The sequence below is a fragment of the Apteryx mantelli genome, chromosome 1 (assembly GCF_036417845.1).
Source record: "Apteryx mantelli isolate bAptMan1 chromosome 1, bAptMan1.hap1, whole genome shotgun sequence".
In the NCBI taxonomy this organism is placed as follows: Eukaryota; Metazoa; Chordata; class Aves; order Apterygiformes; family Apterygidae; genus Apteryx; species Apteryx mantelli.
The window spans coordinates 26013576-26033876 of record NC_089978.1 but is presented as its reverse complement, the minus strand read 5'-3'; the positions used below and the strand labels follow the sequence as shown (position 1 = coordinate 26033876).

General features: G+C 41.5%; 1 protein-coding gene across 3 annotated transcripts in view; it reads right to left on the bottom strand.

Moving 5' to 3' along the window:
• Positions 1–11652, bottom strand: part of B3GLCT (beta 3-glucosyltransferase) — a 65537-nt gene extending 53885 nt beyond the window's left edge. The window contains exons 1-2 of one of the 3 annotated variants that reach the window (XM_067291000.1): positions 11462–11652; positions 2612–2673 (exon numbers count right to left, since the gene is read on the bottom strand). In XM_067291000.1, coding sequence (XP_067147101.1) covers positions 2612–2673; positions 11462–11549 — 150 coding nt within the window. In that variant the 5' untranslated portion in view covers positions 11550–11652. Of the gene's footprint in view, positions 1–2611; positions 2674–10973; positions 11028–11461 lie in introns of those variants that run through there. The other 2 variants (XM_067290991.1, XM_013962116.2) reach the window with 2 other exon arrangements.
• Positions 11653–20301: the final 8649 nt, after the last annotated feature.

Here is a 20301-nt window from a genome sequence, read left to right as displayed (position 1 = left end):
AAGTGAAAGGAAGAGTCGCACGTCTCTCACTTTAAATCAAAAGCTAGAAATGATGAAGCTCAGTGAGGAAGGCAAGTCAAAAGCAGAGACAGGCTGAAAGCGAGGCCTCTTGCGCCAAACAGTTAGCCAAGTCGTGAATGCAAAGGAAAAGTTCTGGAAGGAAATTCAAAGTGCTACTCCAGTGAACACGTGAATGATAAGAAAGCAAAACAGCCTTCTTGCTGATACGGAGAACGTTTTAGTGGTCTGGATAGAAGATCAAACCAGCCACAACATCCCCTTAAGCCAAAGCCTAATCCAGAGCAAGGCCCCGACTCTCTTCAACTCTCTGAAGGCTGAGAGAGGTGAGGAAGCTGCAGAAGAAAAGTTTGAAGCTAGCAGAGGTTGGTTCATGAGGTTTAAGGAAAGAAGTTGTCTCCACACATAAAAGTGCAAGGTGAAGCAGCAAGTGTTGATGTAGAAGCTGCAGCAAGTTATCCAGAACTAGCCAAGATAATTGATGAAGGTGGCTACACTAAACAACAGATTTTCAATGCAGACAAAACAGCCTTATACTGGAAGAAGATGCCATCTAGGACTTTCATAGCTAGAGAGGAGAAGTCAATGCCTGGCTTCAAAGCTTCAAAGGACAGGTTGACTCTCTTGTTAGGGGCTAATGCACCTGGTGACTTTAAGTTGAAGCCAACGCTCATTTACCATTCCGGAAATCCTAGGGCCCCTAACAGTTATGCTAAACCTACTCTGCCTGTGCTCTATAAATGGAACAGCAAAGCCTGGATGACAGCACATCTCTTTACCACATGGTTTACTGAATATTTTAAGCCCACTGTTGAGACCTACTGCTCAGAAAAAAAGATTCCTTTCAAAATATTACTGCTCATTGACAATGCACCTGGTCACCCAAGAGCTCTGATGGAGATGTACAACGAGATTCATGTTGTTTTCATGCCTGCTAACACAACATCCATTCTGCAGCCCATGGATCAAGGAGGAATTTCGACTTTCAAGTCTTATTATTTAAGAAATACATTTCGTAAAGCCATAGATAGTGATTCCTCTGATGGATCTGGGCAAAGTAAATTGAAAACCTTCTGGAAAGGATTCACCATTCTAGATGTCATTAAGAACATTCGTGATTCATGGGAGGAGGTCAAAATATCAACATTAACAGGAGTTTGGAAGAAGTTGATTCCAACCCTCATGGATGACCTTGAGGGGTTCAAGACTTCAGTGGAGGAAGTAACTGCAGATGTGGTGGAAATGGCCAGAGAACTAGAATTAGAAGTGGAGCCTGAAGATGTGACTGAATTGCTGCAATCTCATGATAAAACTTTAACGGATGAGGAGTTGCTTCTTATGGATGAGCAAAGAAAGTGGTTTCTTGAGATGGAATCTACTCCTGGTGAAGATGCCGTGAACATTGTTGAAATGACAACAAAGGATTTAGAATATCACATAAACTTGGTTGATAAAGCAGCGGCAGGGTTTGAGAAGATTAACTCCAATTTTGAAAGAAGTTCTACTGTGGGTAAAATGCTATCAAACAGCATTGCATGCTACAGAGAAATCCTTTGTGAAAGGAAGAGTCAATCGATGCAGCAAACTCCATTGCTGTCTTATTTTAAGAAATTGCCACAGCCACCCCAACCTTCAGCAACCGCCACCCTGATCAGTCAGCAGCCATCAACGCTGAGGCAAGACCCTTCATCAGCAAAAAGATTACGACTCGCCGAAGGCTCAGATGATGGTTAGCATTTTTTAAGCAATAAAGTATTTTTTAATTAAGTTATGTACTTTTTTTTTTAGACATAATGCTATTGCACACTTAACAGACTACAGTATAGTGTAAACATAACTTTTATATGCACTGGGAAACCAAAAAACTCGTGTGACTTGTTTTATTGCAATATTCGCTTTGTTGCGGTGGTCTGGAACTGAACCGGCAGTATCTCCAAGGCATGCCTGTATCAGGTTTACTTGAGCCATGATGTGCACAGCGATATGTAAGAAATCTAATTTAACAGCAAGGCACTCATTTTCTTCTTAATGTATTGTACATTTAACAAAATTGAGAAGAAAGGAAAACACATCTCTGGAATAATAAGGAATAATATTTTGGACAGCATGTGATAGCACTATTGACTTCTAAAAACCTCAAAATAGCAAAGATTTTTTATTGTAAGTTTCTAACATGCTCTTAAGTTGATCTTGGAAAAAGAAACTAAACTTTTCTAAATTACTATTTTGTTCTACAAAAAAAACTCAAACAACAAATTCTCTTAATACAAACCAACATAAATCAAAAAACAGCCAATGTAAGAAATGATTCAAAGGTGCTATGTATAGGCTCGTTTTAGTAATTCCAAGAATCTGAAGGATAAATTAAGATGCTAGTAATACTAGAAGAGTAGTGCTATGTGTAATGTGTGTCCCATTAAAGGTGTCTCATGTGCCTCACGGAAGAGAAAGACATTGCATGACATTTAGCCCCACTGAAGTCAATGACCAAACTAATCTATGTCACAGATGTTAGACTTTCTGCTCTGGTCTCTTCTAGATGACTATAAAATCTCTGTAAAATGTGGCTGCTCTGGCAATTAGAATTTAGTACCTGCAGCACTGGTAGTTCAGTCTTTTCTTCTGCACCTTCAGGAACTATACTTACTGCAAGAGCTGAAAGAAAAAGCAGACAATTTTTTTCAAATTACAGGAGTTCATTTTCATACTTGACAAAGTTCTGCACAGATAGAAAAAAAATATTTAAGTAATTTTTCACATTAAATGATACTATATTGGTGATAATCCTTTTGAACATAAGACAGCCTGTTCTTATGGAACCTATACTTTTGCAGCCTGACAATTCTATTCCCACGCGTCTCTGAAAAGATCACTCTCCAATGCAAAGCCAATTTATCTTGGCTTCAGGTCAACTAAATCCCATGAAAAAAAGAAAAAAAGAAAAATTATATCTGTCCAGTCCAGTAGTTCACTTGACAGCATAACATGCTACCACATGGGAGACCTGCATTCTACTCTGTCTTTTAGGATAAAGTTTGGGTTATCAAAGCTTCACTTGGAACTACAGAAACTGACAGCAGCTGCTACAAAACTGTCTCATACTGAAGGTGGCTGTCATGTCTTGAATGTCTTCTTTGAACAACAGTCTAACTGCTGCTAATGTATGAGACCCAAATAAATGTTTGCAAAAAGAACCAAGACCCAAAAGAGCAAATTTGCACAGATCTAGCATTATCTTACATCTCTTACACTGAAACTGCCATGTACATACACTTTTGGTTTGCATTAGAAAAATAATCATAAAAAAGGGTTCTGCAGATTTTTTTTGTTTTGCTTTCTTGTTGATGCAGTCTTCTAATCAATTTGTCTCATCTTACTCATTTCTAAAACAGTAATTATATTTAACATAGAAAGCTTTGATAATATTCTTTGTAAGGATTTTTTTTCTTAAAGGTAAAGAGATGCAAATTAAAGCTAATTGCTCTACCTTGGAGGGAACAAAAGATACTACTCATTGTGGTCAAACAGTAGATGGGTCTTCTTCAAGACTAAGAAAAATTAACAGATTGAAGTGGAGTTTCTCACTGCACTTTTAAATTATTTATTGCTTGAAATGGATTTCAAAGTGAATTGCTAGCAACTCTCAATTGCTTATGCTAGAAACTTGTAATTTAGGAAATGGAGAAGACAAGATTGTCCAAAGCCTGTGACGTTCCATCTCTGTTTATCTGATTATCTATACCCCTATGCTCATTCAGCTGAAGGCCAAATTTCATTATGTTATGGAAAATCAGGCTCGCCGGCCTCCATAACAGGGTCCGACCCTAGGTTCCTGCTGAGGCAGAAGTTCGAAGTCAGATTGAAGAAAAATAAAATTTAATGACATACGTGTGGTAATTACAGCTCGAGCTGGGTGCCTCCGAAGAGGGACCCCGAACAAAGAAATCCCTGGGCAATTATACCCTTACAATCTAAATTCCCCACCCCTTAAGCAATAGTTTGGACCAATAGTAATAGTTAGGTCTCGGTTCTTCCCCTTCTTCACTGGGCCCCTTCATTGCCTCTAGGCAGGCCGCTGCTTATCTTCAAGGTTGGCTACTCCTGCTGTCCATGTAACTTCTTTATCCCTCCAGCTTGAACCGGCTCTGGGGCCCCCTTTTACTTATCTAAGTAAAAGTTCACAGCAAGTTCACAGCCTGAGGCCTAAGGCTTCAGCAAATTTAGCTACTAATGCTAAGCAAGTTATGCTAAGCAATTAATTCTAGACAGCTTCAGTTCAATATTCTCTAACACATTAATTATCTAAGAGCTGTGTTTCACAATGACATCTCAGGTGCTGATCAACTGAATCTCAAATCATACCAGTAACTGTAGACATCCCAAGCTCATTCTAATACAGTAGACTCATGTGACCGTATCTCCCTTTAGCCTCAGAAGAAAAACAAAAAACAAAAAAACCCAAAACAGGACACAAGTAGGAGTCTGCCCACACAGTGTTGTCCTTCAGAAATATTTTGTACTTCAATTTCAAAAGGGCACTGAAAATATCTACATCTGCCTATTATATCCCTTGCTGATAGCATTTTCTGATCGTTTTCCTCCCACTCTTTCAGTGTAACAGTAGTTACAGATCCAGGTAAAAAATATCTTCCCTTAGGCAAACCAGATCCATATCTTCTACCTGACACAACCATAATTTCAAGAACAACACAAAACACCCTTCTTCTGGGGTATGTATTTATTACATAATATTAAACTGAAGTATCATCACCTTGTAAATTCAGCTCATTTGCAAAACTGCAATGTAAGTAGAATTTTCAGGATTTTGTTTTTAAAATGCAACTGGGGAACTGCATTCAGAGATCTGAAATAACTGTGATTGACAAGAGATGCTGCCTCTCTCACCATAATATTAAATAACCCATGCCACGCACCTTCTAAACTTTATAAAATATTAATGCACATGAACCTTGAAACAAATCAAACATTATTCACAAAACCTGGAAAACAAGGCCTAGCTCATACCATATTGTTGAGAGCACAAAGGCCTTTTAGGAATTTCTTTTGTATAACCTACTTCATCTTCACATCACAGAATGGCTGAGGTTGGAAGGGACCTCTGGAGATTGTCTAGTCTGATCTCCCTGTTCAAAGCAGGATCAGCTACAGCAAATTGCTCAGGACTGTATCCAGTCAGATTTTGAATATCTCCAAGGATGGAGAGACTCCACAACCTCTCTGGGCAACCTCTTCCACTCTTATAGTAAAAAATGTTTTTCTTATGCTTAAATGGAATTTCTTGTGTTTCAGTTTGTGCCCACTGCTTCTTGTTCGGTCACTGGGCACCACTGAAAAGAGTCTGGCCCCATCCTCTCGACACCCTCCCTTGAGATACTTTTACACATTGATAAGATCTCTGCTCAGTCTTCTCTTCTCTAGGCTGAAGTTAGCTCTCTCAGCCTCTCCTCATATGAGAGATGCTCCAATCCCTTAATCATCTTTGTGGCCCTTCGCTGGACTCCCTCCAGCAGGTCCATGTCTCTCTTGTACTTGGGACTCCAGCACTGTACAGAGGTGGCCTCACCAGTGCTCAGCAGAGGGGAAGGATCACCTCCCTCAGTCTGCTGAGAATGCTCTTCCTAATTCAGCCCAGGATGCTGTTGGCCTTTGCTGCAAGGGCACATTGTTGGCTCTTGAACAGCTTGCTGTCCACCAGGATCACCAAGTTCTTTTCTGCCAAGCTGTTTTCCAGGCAGTCAGCCCCCAACATGTACTGGTGCCTACAGTTATCTCTTCCCCAGGTGCAGGACTTGGCATTTCCCTTTGCTGAACTTCATGAGGGTCCTCTCTGCCCATTTCTCCAGCCTGTCAAGGTTCCTCTGAATGGCAGCACAACCATTTGGTATATCAATCATTCCTCCCACTTCTGTATCACCTGCAAACTTGCTGAGAGTGCACTCTGTCCCACCATCCATGTCATTAATGAAGAAGTTAAACAGTATTGGTTTCAGTATCAACCCCTGGGGTACACCATGCTGCTGATCACAGCCCTTCGAGCCTGGCAATTCAGTTAGTTTTCAGCCCACCCCACTGCCCATTCACTTTGCCTGTACTTCATCAGTTTGACTATGAGGATGTTAGGGGAGACAGTGTCAAAAGCCTTAATAAAAATCAAGATAAACAACATCTACTGCTCTCACACCATCCACCAAGCCACTCATCACATCATGAAAAGCTATCAGGTTGATCAAGCACAATTTCCCATTCATAAATCCATGCTGACTTCTCCCAATCACCCTCTTGTCCTTCATATGTTTGGAAATGGTTTTCTAAATGCCCTTCTTGAAGATAGAAGTGACATTTGCTTTCTATCAGTACTCAGGAAATTCCTTGTAATGACATTGTCCAGCTCCCTCAGCACTCATGGGTGCCTCCTATCATGGCCCAGGGACTTGTGTATGTCCAGTTTAAGTGTTCCCTAATCTGATTCTTCTCCACCAACAGTAAGTCTTCCTTGATCCACACCTTCCCATGAGCCCCAGGGAACTGGGATTCCTGATGGCAGGTCTCACTGGTAAAGCCCATGAAAAAGAAGGTACTTCATCCTTTTCCATGTCCTTTGTTACCAGGTCCCCTCCGTCATTCTGCAGCAGGCCCACATTTGCCTTAGTCCTCCTTTTGCTGCTGATATACCTGCAGAAGCCCTTCTTGATGCCCTCACCAGATTCAACTCCAGGTAAGCTTTAGCTTTCCGAACCCCATCCCTGCACACTTGGACAGTATCCCTATATTCCTCCTGGGTCATCTGTCCCTGCTTCCACCTCTTACATGCTTCCATTTTACGTCTGAGTTTTGTCAGGAGCTCCTTGCTCATCCAAGCAGGCCTCCTGCCACCCTTGCTTGACCTTCTGCACATGGGGACAGACCATTCCTGAGCTTGGAGGAGGCGATCCTCGAAAATCAACCAGTCTTCCTGGACGCGTTTTCTCTCCAGGACCATCTCCGATATCAGTGTTTATGTACTGTTAAGGAAGGTGACAGACTCAATATGCCTGGCTAAAAATGATTTTTGTTGCAGCTCCCCTCAAATGCAATACAAGCTCAACATTCACACATACCATTTGCTAGACAAACTGAAATCTGAAGTTGTAATGAACATTAGTCTCTCTATATAAACCATTATCCTTATCCCCAGTGACTTCAGACATGCAGGTCCCCTTTTTTTTCCAACAGATAAACATATTAAAATGACTTGGCATCTTTTACATTAAATATTTTAGAAGATTTTTTCCAGCTAGTACATTTAATGCTGAGACAAGAACTGTTCAGGTTATTTTCAGCTACCAAAGAACCACTCACTAAGCAGCCTGAAGACAGCACAAGGGGGAAAAAAAAAAAAAAAAACTTTAGGAGTCTTGACCAAGCTTTTCAGTCAGGCAGACTATATGAATTTATTTTAGCAACAAATATACCACAGTACTTCTACTACCTTACTAGCAAATCCGCTATGCTTGCATAATATAATCTGATTTGAGCAAAGCACTCTTCAGAAGTAGACAGGAATGTACCCGTGTGGTAAATTCAAGTCTTCCTAGGATGTGGCCCAGATGAATTGCTCTAGGTAAAGCAATCTGATCTCTCGGCCTGGAAATAAATAACATCTTCTAGATTTCTCAGGAAAAGGTTGGAATGAGAAGAATTTGGTGAATCCAGGTGGCATACCACTTGGAAACTGAGATGATCACAGGGTAGCTAGGAAATCTAGTGCTTGGGAGCAAGTGGCCACCTGTAGATTAATCCATCCACTCACAACTCACTCCCAAAGGAGTCCTGAAAAAGGCGTGCTCAGAAGTGGACCACCAATCGAAAAATTCTTTAACTACATGCAGCTCATGACCAATCAGTTGTGCAACATAGGTATAAACTGTGAACTCTCTGTGGCAAGGATCTCTTTGTTGTGTGTATAGTACACAAGCACAGAGATGGACCACCTATGAACTGAGAGACCTATCAGATGTGATTATAATAAACCAACAACTTTCCTTGTCCAAATATCATTACTAATTCAGATAACTGCTACAGATCTCTTTTAGTAAAAAATTCTTTAGGAAAGACATCTGTCTTTAGAGTTGGAGATACCTTTGCCAAATCCAGAAGTTCCTCCAGTCCCTTTATGTTTGCGTTGCATGAAAAAAAACCAGCTCAAGTGGACCACTGATTTATTATAGGACAAAGAAAAAATATATTACAAGAAGAAACTGGTCAGCTGGTAAACTTTCAAACTCTGTAGATACCACAGTAACAAAAGTGCTAATGATTAAACTGCAGGATTTCCTGCAAATAAAGCTACTAAAAGAGAAAAAAAACAGAAAGGAACCATTTTAAATGCAACCTATAATTTTACTTTTGTCACTTCATTATTTAGAGAACTGTATACTTAAAGACTGTGGGCACAAGTAGCTATTTGCATGATTTGGCACAAGCATGAAGAAGGTGAACATGTAAATTGCCAGTCCTCGCCTTCTTTTGCTAACTGCTCAACAGTTGAGGCTAAGTAAGGAAAGGAAAGAAATTCTAGACAGACTGTAAACTTCTGTTTTCATCAAAATGATCTTTAGGTCCTTTGAAATCAGGATTAAAATCAACTGAAAAGGCTAGCCAACATTTTTTGATCCATTTCCACAAAAACTTAATCAGAGAATATAATACAGGCAGCTTCAATTGCTATTTTTCTCTAGTGTTTCATTATTTCCATGAATATTTTGATAAGTGGACCCGCTTATTTTACTAGAAAGTAAAAATCAATCATTTATTTTCATTGTTCAGCAGCTGAACTGCAGGAATAAGGGCCAAACTATTAGGTAAGAAGAAGTAAATACTGTAGCATTACATTTATATAATATATTGTATTTTTATGTTCATAATGTTATAATACCATATTATGAATGTACAGGTAACCTTTTTTTCAATAAAGCCCTTTCAAGTGAAAACAACTTAATAAATGTTTATGATTACATATCCTTTAAGAGCAAAGGACATTAAAAATGGAGGAGTTAATTTTTTTGCTTTCATAGATCCATTTGAGGCAGAAAGACAGCACTTCCGACATCTTCCTCTTTAAAGGCCTGATTCAAGGCTGACTGAACACAGAGTCGTTCCAGTCACCTCACTTGGCTGTGGACTGGTTTAAATAAGCTACAGAAAAGTTACGATTCCATGACTTATGTACGCCAAAATCATGATTAATAATAACCACTTCAAATAACTAAAGCCATTACATCATGCACAGTACATTAAACATTTGAAATAGAATTTCTGCATATTTATACCAATTTTTCTCTGCTCACCTTTTTTTGGCCTATTTTGGTTTTGGTGTGGGTTGTTTGTTTTTTTTCCCCAAAATTTCAAAGAACAGGAGTCTATGTATTGACATGATTCCAGAAAACATCTGCACTGCCACTGTCAGTCAAAAAGATAGGATCTTCTACAATGAGACAGCCTGGGAGCACTATCAGGCAAAATGAATTAGTTTTACATATTTACATGCAAGTTTTTATATAATTTCTTTTTCATTGTTGCTACCCAATCTGCCTCAAAGACCATGATCTAGCCAGCTAAGATGAAGACGTGCAGATTTATCAAGTCCAACTTGGGGGGGGGGGGGGAATGCAAGCATGATTTCCAGCATCCGAAACATCTGACGCAATAAAAGCAACTCATTTTGTTCCTTGAATTAATATCTTTAAGCTAATGCCACATATGGGGGAAAAAGACAGGTGAAATCACCACTATAAGCCATTAAAATGTTTTTAAATAAGTGCTGTGTATACCAGTATCTTTATAAAAGGTAAGCAGAGAAAAATATTAAAAGAGCAAGCACCACCATCATCCCTTCTGATTGTCTGAAAGTTAGGCCAAACAAAATTATCTGAATGTATTTTCCCATTCTCCAAGTTGCCACCTTCAAAGCTGGAATTTATGAAATGATTTAACCAACCGACGTGCTGTTTTCTTCTGTGAAATGTAATCCAAATGATTTCTGTTTTCCAAGAGCAGATTATTATTATATTATATTTCTGTTTTCCAAGAGTTGATTATTTTGCAAAGTTACTATCTTTGCCATCTCAAAAGCACAGGGCATTTAGAAAAGATGGGACTTTAACGTAAAAGGATACTAAATACAGAAGAAAGTCCTGATACTGCAACAAGCTTCAGGTGAGCAAATCCTATACAAACATTAAACAAGACCCACTAAACTAGAGACAACTGCATAAGCAAGAACCCAAGTCTTTCCATTGCTGCCTTCTAAACTTATCCATCTATCTATATAAAAGCACATACATGCACACATGGGGAAAGATCGGAGCTGCTTTTCTCTGACCGTGATGACAACCTGTTCAAGGTTATGGGTGGTACAGTATCTTGCTGAAACACTGGAGTAAAACTATACATCCCCAGAAGAATGAAATACAGCTTTAGGAAGAACAGCAGGTATTAGGACTCCTCCAAAAATCAAACCGCATGGGTGAAACGAAGAACTTCTTACAAGAGAAAAATCAAAGTATCACTTTTTTTTTTTTTTTTTTTTTCTGAAAAGGGGATTTTGTATTTGTATTAGGTTTCGGCTCCATGATTTTTGACCCACGTGCCATGCTAGTGGAAGGAAATCGGATCCAAAGGCTGCAAACAAACTGGCAAGCCTATGCTGGCAGAGATGTAAAAGTTCAGAAATGCAAACAATGAGAAACTGAACAGATGTAAATATTATTTCCATTTTATAATTTGCTGCAACAGCTCTTAACTCCAAGATCCTGCGGTGATCCAACTGCTGACACGCTACTAACCCTTCTCTTTTAACCTTCTCTCACATACCAAGACACATTAAAAACGTCTGTAAAATGCACTAAAAAAGGTGCTTTCTTCTTTTTGCTGACGTTTTAACCAGGCGGTATTACCTCTCCTAAGAAACGCGCAGGCAGTACGGGTCTACCTCAAACAAGAGCACGAGTCGCTTAGTGGTGGGTTTTCAGCCAGCTGAAGGTTTTTCTGACCCGCCCTGAGGGCCCCCGAGCTGCCCTCCCCGCCGCGGCCCCCCCAGCGCGGCGCCGCGCAGCCAGGGCGCCCCCAGGGGCGGGAAGCAGGTCCCAGCGCGGGCCGTTAACGGCCGCCGCGCCGCGGGGCTCGCGCTGCCCCGTCCGCGCCGCGGCGGCGCCCTCCGGCCCAGCCCGCTAACAAAGTTCAGGGGAAGGGGCGCCTCCTCCCGCCCCGCCCGCTTCCCCTCCCGGGGCGGGACAAGGGGGTGAGGAAGCGGCGACCGCGGCCCCGGCGCCCCCCGCTCCGTCCCGTGCCCTTTCCCCCTCCCCTCCTCCCCACAGGGCTGCACGTCCCGGGTCGCCGCCCTTCGCGGCGCCGCGGGGCCCCGTCCCGCCCCGCGGTCACTCACCCCGGGTGCGGAGCGGCGGGAGAAGGAGGAAGAGGGGGGCGAAAGCGGCGAGCAGGAGCCAGCGGCTGCAGCCGGGCTCCCGAGACATCTTGGCAACGGCCGCAGAGCCGCACGGCGAGCGGGGGAGGAGGAGAGGGGCCCGGCGCGCCTGGCCGCCCGCCTCTGCCGCAGGAGCGCGGGCAAGCGGCCTCCGGCGGGTGGCGGCGCGGCCGGCAGCCCCCCTCCCTCCCCGGCAGGGCCCGGCAGGATCGGGCGCCGGCGCCAGGGCGGGGGAAGCGGCGGGCTGCCCGCGGCGCCATCTAGCGGGCGGCAGCGGCCCCGCGCTTCCCCTGCCGCCGCCCGCCGCGCTCCCCGCGGCACCCGGCCCTTGCGCCGCGGGCCCCCGCGGGCCTTCTGCTGGCCTGGCCCTCCGCCGGCCTGGCCCTCCGCCGGCCTTCGGGGCCGCCAGCGCCCCACGGACGCCCAGAGCTCCTGCAGCCAGCAACTCTTCGGCTGGGCCGGCCAGTTTCCAGGCCTCCCGCCTTCCCCAGCTCGGCCCCAGACAGCCAGAGCCCTCCTCCCCACTCAGCCCTCGCATTTGCCAGCCCAGTTTCCCGCAGGGATCATCAGGGCAGCACCTACATTCAGCTTCCACACAAGCCAGGACCCCGACCCACCCTCTCCTCCTCTGAAAGCCACCGCAGGCTAATGCGTATGTCCCAAGGAGCACATGCAATACAGCTGTTCCCTGGAGACACCATTCAACTTTTTATACTGTTGCAAAATAAAATGATCAATTTAATTTTGAAATTATGAATAACATCCCCATTTATGGCTATGAACTAAATATTCAATACAAGAACCCCAAATAATCCCCAGTAGCATAGCTCTCCATATTCATTATCAAACATCCAGCATCTGTTACCAAAAACAATTAATGTCTTTAATTCCTAATGCTAAATTAATAACTCTACTGCAAGTTCTCAAACAAGGATCTTAGTTTAGACAAAAGAGGGATTTTTTTGATTATTAGCTTCATCATCATCCACTCACAAACAAATGTAAATATTGTCAGTCAAATGTTATCCAGCACTCTGACAGGAACTTGATCCAAATTAATAAGTGGCCTGGTACACCTCTAAAACACCTCACACCAGTTATCTAAAAGGCATAGGTAACACCTTCAGAGAGTCAGTTCATAACTACCTGTGTAACCAGGAAGCCCTGCAATACAGTAGTGCTGTTGCTAGTAACAGGCCATAAGGTTTGTACTGAATTTGCAAGGCCTCAGGACTGAGGCCTGTCAGGCTTGCTCTGTCTGAACATCTCTTGACCTGCCTGAAGCTTTGTTTCATTTGGATTAGCTGTGACAGCAATTTCTCTAACTGGTCAGGTGTATTTTACTTGTTTATCTTTCTATAGTACAACCATTTATATAGATAGCAGTAACAAGCAGTTATTCTATGTAGAATTAAATATTTACAGCTCTAGCACAATGAGGTAGCATACAGAAGTACAGGCCTGGTACGATAGCAGATGCCTTAAAAAGGGGAGGCACAGGATGCAGCATAGAGGAGTACAGGCATGAGATAAGAGATGGGGAAAAGCCTTTGCACTGGAGACTCCGTAGCTATAAACAACTCACCAATGATCAGTTAAATAAATGCAGACCTAGAGCTGGAAAAATCTGATTTTAGGGGTATAACGAAGAGACCAGATAGTATCCCACATATGTAAAAGGCACCATATAGAGTAAATTCAAGTGTAACATGAACCTGCAGACCAGTGAAGAAAGAACAAAGGTGTAAAAGCACGTTAGCAAACAAACAAAAATGACCCCAAGCAGATCCTAGAGTGAGGACGAATAAGTCATCAACGTGAACATCTTATTTCTCCCAGTGAAGGACTCCAGATGCTGACAAATTGCTGTAACATCCGACCTCCACTGTCAGAATTAAAATACTGACCTTAGGACTCAGAGGAACAGTCGAAGGGTAAGAATAACACCACGAAAAGGGGCAGAAACCAAGAAGTGTGCATATAATAATTTTAACTGCATTGTTATTCTTTTTCTGTAACAATTAAACCTAGACTAATAATGATTCAACTCTTCAGACTTCAGTTATACTAACAATAAATTCTTGGCTTTACTTACGCATAAGGTATGCTTCATTTTTGCCCCTAAACAATATTTTGAGTGTAACACCTACCACCCCTAGGTAATAATTCCTTAGACAGTGGGTCTTCATACACATGAATTCCCATTACATCTGTATGTGGATGTTTTCCTCTTAAATACCCACAGAAGGTTTCCTGCACACACAGTCCCCTCTCTCCAACCCAATCATTCAGTGTGCACTAATCTCTCTCACTGGTGCAGTGTACAGGTAAACTATGAACTTCTCATGTTTTAAATCCAGTTAGGCCAGCAGCACAGGACCTAGCTTGGATTCGTCCTAAAAACCCTGCAGCTTTTAGGTCGACTGTATTTTTCTCCTGACAGATGGAGTGTTCAATAGGTACCTTAAGTATGTCAGAGAGGTGATTGTGAAGATGAATGGAAATCTTTTCACAGTGATAAATTTTCACTCTCCCTGCAAGTTCAGGCAAGCACACCTACATCACTTTAACCAGGTACTAGATTTCAGAGTTTTCTTTAAAACTATCTCAACAGAAATATACTAGCCTGATTTCCTTAGAAAATTAGATTTATTTAATCTATTCTTATCTGCTTTAGATTACAGGGAACTGAAGAGAAAGGGAAAACAAGACACAAGTATGAACAGCCACAGATTATAATTTGCATTACAGAACAATTTCTTGTTGCTGACATTCTGATTCACTAAAGTTACTGGCCTAAAAATAATCATTCTGTTGCAAATTAAGTAGAAACTTTCATACTAGGTTTCTCTCTCTGATTTTATGTGCATGCTCATTACCAGGAAAAAAAAAGTGTTTATTTAGTTATCCTTTCATTTCTATACCTATAACACAATAAAAGGTGTTAATCCTTCTGAATATCATATGTATCATATTGTTTTTCCTTATAAATTTCATGAGTGTTTTCTGGCCTTTCTCCTATTTCTCCATTCTGCAGTGGTTTCTGCAAGTACACACATACTTTATAATCAAAGACCATGCCCACAGAAGTTGGGCTAAACTTGAAACTTCTCACTTGAAAATGATTAAAATATACCTATGTCAATGTTTCCCCACTCAGCAAGTCGGTAAGAAAAAAATCTTTTGTTGAGATACAACCATTGTTTTGGTTTCTCACATATTAAGAGAAATTTCACTGCACTCACTAGAAATAAGGAACTGTTACATGAAACCTAATGCTCTCCAACTGTTAAAAAAAAAAAGCACTAAAATGTTTTGCATCTTATATTTTGGGCTGCAAGGGGGAAGGAGGAAATAAATCTTTTTCTTAAATTCTACTATGCATACAAACTCAGATTGTGTTTGTTTTTCTAACTACCCTCTCTACTGGGGATTTTCCATTTCAGGCAGGATGAAAATAATGAACTTTTTGGTAAGGAATACTGAGTTTCAGAGCAACACCACACTTCCTTTCCTGCTAGTATTACATAGATCGTATGTTAATAAATAACTCAAATATAGCACTATTTGTGTGCCATCTCTCAAATTATCCAGGGAGATTGCAAATACCAAAGAGACTGTCAGATATATGCATCAAATTTATTTTGTTCTCATGTTTATATTTTATCAAGCATAAAGATAAACCTTCACAATATATATAAACGCTACTTGTATTCTAACAGTGCCATTCAGGCTAATGTTTTATTCATTCATTCCTTTACATAAATCAAGGGATATCCAACCTTTGTAGCCCCGAACAAAATGTTCTGATAGCCAAAAAACCCCCACAGTCTCAAAGTATCAAGGGAAAAGGGAACACTGGGAGAAGTTCAGAGGCAGAAGATGACAGAGTCCTTTTGAGACTGGCTGGGCTAGCATGGGGTTCACGGGTGGTTTGCCCTTGTGAGCAGGCAGCTCAACAGTGGTTCACGATGGCCAGGAGGCTCTGTCATAGAAAAAGGCCAAGTATTCCTATAGAAAGACTATGTGGGAGAAGCAAAAAGAAATCACAAACCAGAAACAAGGGCAATCAGTGAGTTTGAGAAGCTGACTAGAACTACTTTGCTATGTTAGCTGTCTGAAAAGTGTTGAACTAATCCAGGAATGACAGTGTATTTGTATGGTTTCTTGAAATTGATGGGGCAGGAAGGCCTTTTTGGCAAAGAGACAGGTCTATAAATCAGAAGACTTGACTTGATTCCAGTTCTACCTCAAAGCAGCTGCTTTGTCCTACTCAGCAAGTTATATAAGCATAGGCCTAACTTTAAGCTTACAAATAGCCTTGCTGGAATCAGTACAGCTACTCAAAATGAGTTCAAAATTACACAACTACTTTTTGAATCACAATATGCATCTGTAGAATACAGTGAGTTTCCCAGCTTCCGGCTACTTGGGAAAATAGTGCAATGACAACTCTATTAAAATCACGAATGGTCAGTTAATACCCTTGGAGCACATTTACATTTGTTAAATACCAGGCAGTGAGCTTGAGCGTGGGAGCCCTGATAGTCTACATTGCTCAGCTCTTAACTTCACTCCCTGGTCCTTTTGAACCACTCTAGCTTTTCTCAGGAGAAATCTGCAGTAGAGTGGCAAGCCCTAAATGGTGTGAATGTGACTCAGTCAGAGCCACTTGGCCTGGGACTTGCCCCATCTTGTTCAGAAAGATTTATATAACCACAGCATGAGCCCAGCTGCACGATCTAACCTGACAACCAAACCACTCAGAGACATCAGCACTCTAGCAAAATGTCTGTGGGCAGCCCACAACATAGTTTGAGCTTCTTAGTCTCTCTCCTTCTTGGACTAATCTAGTAAGCACTTGATCTTAGTTAAAATTTTGAGGACTCCACACTGAGATTAGTCATTCAATCCAAGCTTTATAGAGAACTGGTCTGGGACTGTAGCAGTCTCCCAGGGACACAGAATTCACTCAAGCAATTTCTCTCTAGTTGACCCTCAGTATGTGATTGATATTGCTGTTATTAGATTATAACCCCTTTAGAAAAGACTAGGAAAAACACTGGACATGCTGAAGAAAGTAACTGGTCCCAGATTCTTAGAGGATTGTAAAGGTGGACCAAAGATGATTCCCTGCACACAGGGCAAACTCCTCTGTGATGTGGCACAGAAACACAGAAAATCTCTCATGAAACATATTTTCTGAGGCTTGTGATAGCATTGTCCAAGCAGCACAGACTATGGGTACTCAGGGATGGCAGGGGCAAGTACTTTAAGTATTTTTGAAGCATTACAATCTAAACCATGCATGAGAAACAGGAGATCTATCAAGCTGTGGAACATGAAACAGATCCCCAGAGTGCCTTGAGACAGCTGCTTAGAAGTTAGTGCTTCAGTATCTCTCGCAGACCACATTTTGAAATTTCTGACTGGATCATTCTCATAAGCATCACTGAAAACCTGTTGCCTCAACACAGCCAGATTCCAAACACGTCTCATCTTCTGAAATACACTCTTAAAGAAACAGCAGCAGGAAACCTAAAATGGTTAGCCTTATTCAGCTAGCATAAATATAACTTATAGCTGCAGTCTTGTCATGCTTCTTAAATTTGTGGTTTAAAATATACAGTAGCTGTAAATCAACAGGTCTGTGTAAAAGAGATACAGGTTTGGGATCCGGAGTACTTTGGAAGGTGAACCTAAAAACTAAATTCCTTTTTTCCCTTTCTTGAAGCCTTCTTTCCCACTCATTTCTCTACTTCAGTCAATAACTGCCATCCCTCCTTCCCACAGGCTCATAGCTTAGTTACAGAATCTGATTTTTGTTCTCTCTTGCCGTATTGATTCAGACATTAAATTTTTCTGATTATATCTTATAACATCCTCAGATGCTCCCTGTGGCTCTTTATTCTCTCTGCAAAGTCACTGCGTAGGCTTTAGTCATTCTGCACTCCTAAACTGCTACCTCCTCTTTGGCTTTCTCTCACTTACTATAATACCTCTAATCTTCCAAAAAAATCTATTGCAAGATCTATGTAGTCTATCTGAAAATTACAGTACTAAGCTACCATATCACAGAAGGGATTCAGACTCTCAGTGTCCTGTGACAAGCATCTTACTATCCCTAAGTTAGTATTAATATTTCATAACATTCAATTATGTGCAACTGTAAAGTTCTTCTCTAATTTTGGAAGCTCAGTGTTGTCTCAAATTTTTAAGATTAAATCATTTGATTAGGACTTTCATCTAGGTTCAGAATTTAATGTTTGAAATTATTTTATCTTATGTCATATAGACAGGCAGTTTCAGTTATAAATTATTTGTGGCCCAGCATTCCTGAAAAGCTATAATATAAGCTCTTGCAGGATTAGTATCTGCAGACAAATACTTGCAAAGTTAAAATTATGAGAAAATGCATTATTTTGATTTCTTGAGACTGTCAGGTGATGAGAGGAAGATGATTTATGCATCTTTCTTTGTACTGCACACAGTCAAGGAGAAACAAGGGTAATACTTCTACAGGCAAAAGGAGAGAGAAGACTAAAGCTTTTCAGTCTCCATAAGCCATGGGCATATCGCCCACTCCTCTGGTCAAATGAACAGCTTGCTAGAAAGAACTGTCAGACTTGATACTATCCTCTTTTGTCTCTTGCTGCTTCCCTCTGACACAGAATTGCCTCTACCAAGCAAATTTGAGCTCTTTATATTTTCCTTGCTAAACTGCAGTTATTTGAAAATAGAAAGTATTAGTCCTAAACTACTTGATAGTGATTTTTAATCAATATATGAAAATATTACTTTGTCAATCCAGAGAGTATAGATGAACAGCAAAGGATTTAAGAGAGCAAAAATACACAGGAACAGAATGCTTCCATATATTTTAAAGAGCTTAGTGGTGTTACTGACCACTTTCTCCTGCTCTTTTTCCTACTAGAAAAGTAATAGAGTAATATAAAGAATCACCTACCTTCTCAGTCACAGTGACAGGGAGAAAACACTGCAGTGGATGGTCAATTATTATCCTCTGAATTTGTCCCGGTACTTTTCTATTGTTTCGATATTCTACAAATAACGGTGTTGACTCAGGTGTTGACTAGTAGGCTAAACTGCATCAGCTGTTGGGATTACTGCCTCAAGGTGTCCCTCTTCACACAGGTGGCGTCCACATATTTTGTTTTACCTTATTACACCTGCACTGTAAAGTGTGGCAGTTCAGCAGGAGCTGTCTTAAGAATCATTACACCATCCCATTGTGCAGCAAAACCCCCCAAAAAACAAAAACAAAAAAACAAATACTGCCACCATCCCTCAGAAGTAGAACAGACAAGTTAGACTTTGTACTACATCTGCATTACAACTTTTAACGCCATTAATCCTGAGAAGCACAGGTGATTTACATTTGGATAAAAACACTCCAAGCAAAGGTAGGAGTATAAGGGCTAGTTTCTTCAGCTGAAGTAGCTCTCCTGTGAATCAGCTCAGATGTGCACAACAATCATGCCCCAGGACAAGCAGGGTTTGGAAATCCCCACCAGTCACTAAGTGGGAATGAGAAAGGTCTCTACATTGAATTGTAACATAAGATTAAACACAGTTTTCTCACTTTGTTACTCGCATCTCAATAGACTTTGTATCTATACTATTTCATAAATACTTTATTTTCTTAGAGGGACTTGAGAAACCTCATCTATAGAGCTGTAGAAAAAGCATTTGCATTAGCTACTCAAATGGCCTTCAAACCAGGACACATGGGATATTCTCACAGCACCCCAAAAACCTTTTGACAATTACATCAGTGTTACATTCTGCCCTGACATCTGAAGCTACCTAAAACAAAATGATAAAATACAGCAGCTGTCTTCACACCAACAACTCTGGGCCACACAGACAACTGTTTGCTTTCTTTATCACTGTCCTGAACAACGGGATGAAGCAGAGATGGTGCCAAACTGGGGGGAGAGAAGCAGTCGACAGCTTGGAGGGCAGGGCTGCCATTCAAAAGGACCTTGACAAGCTAAGAATGGGCCAATAGAAACCTCATGAAGTTCAAAGTCCTGCACCTGGGGCAGAATAGACTCATGTAACAGTACAGGCTGGGACTGGCCATGGAGCAGCTTTGCTGAAAAGGGCCTGGGAGTCCTCATGGACAAGCTGAAGAGAAAGCACAGCCCCTTTGAGATGAAGGCCATCAGTACAACAAGCTGCATTAGGAGTACAGTCAGCAGGTCAAAGAGGTGGCTAGTTCCCTCTGCTCGTTACTTGTGAGGCTGCACCTGGAGTATGAGGCCCTCCAGTACAAGTGGGAGGCTGACAAACTGGGGCAAGTCTGATGGGGTGCCACCAAGATGGTTAACAGCTTGGAGCATATGATATACTAGGAAAGTCTGAGGTAACTGGGTTTGCTCAAACTAGAGGAAAAAAATACTACGGGAGATTCTAATTGCTTTCTTCAAGTTCTATGGGGGAGAAGCCAGAGGTTCTTCTCAGAAGCACACAGCAAGCGGATAAGAGGCCACAATTTGCAGTAAGGGAAATTACAATGGATATAAGGGGAGGGGGAGACCACAGAGAGATGATCCCTCGAGACAAGTTGCCCAGAAAGATTGAAGAATCTCCATCCTTGGAGACATTCAGAACTTAATTGGACAGGAGCCTGAGCAACCTTATCTAAGTTCAAAGATAACCCTGCTTTGAGCAGGGAGTTGGATCAGATGACCTCCAGAGATCCTTTCCAACCTAAATTATTCTGCAGTTCTAAAATGGTAGGGACAAAGGAAAAAAAAATAACGACACCTATCTGG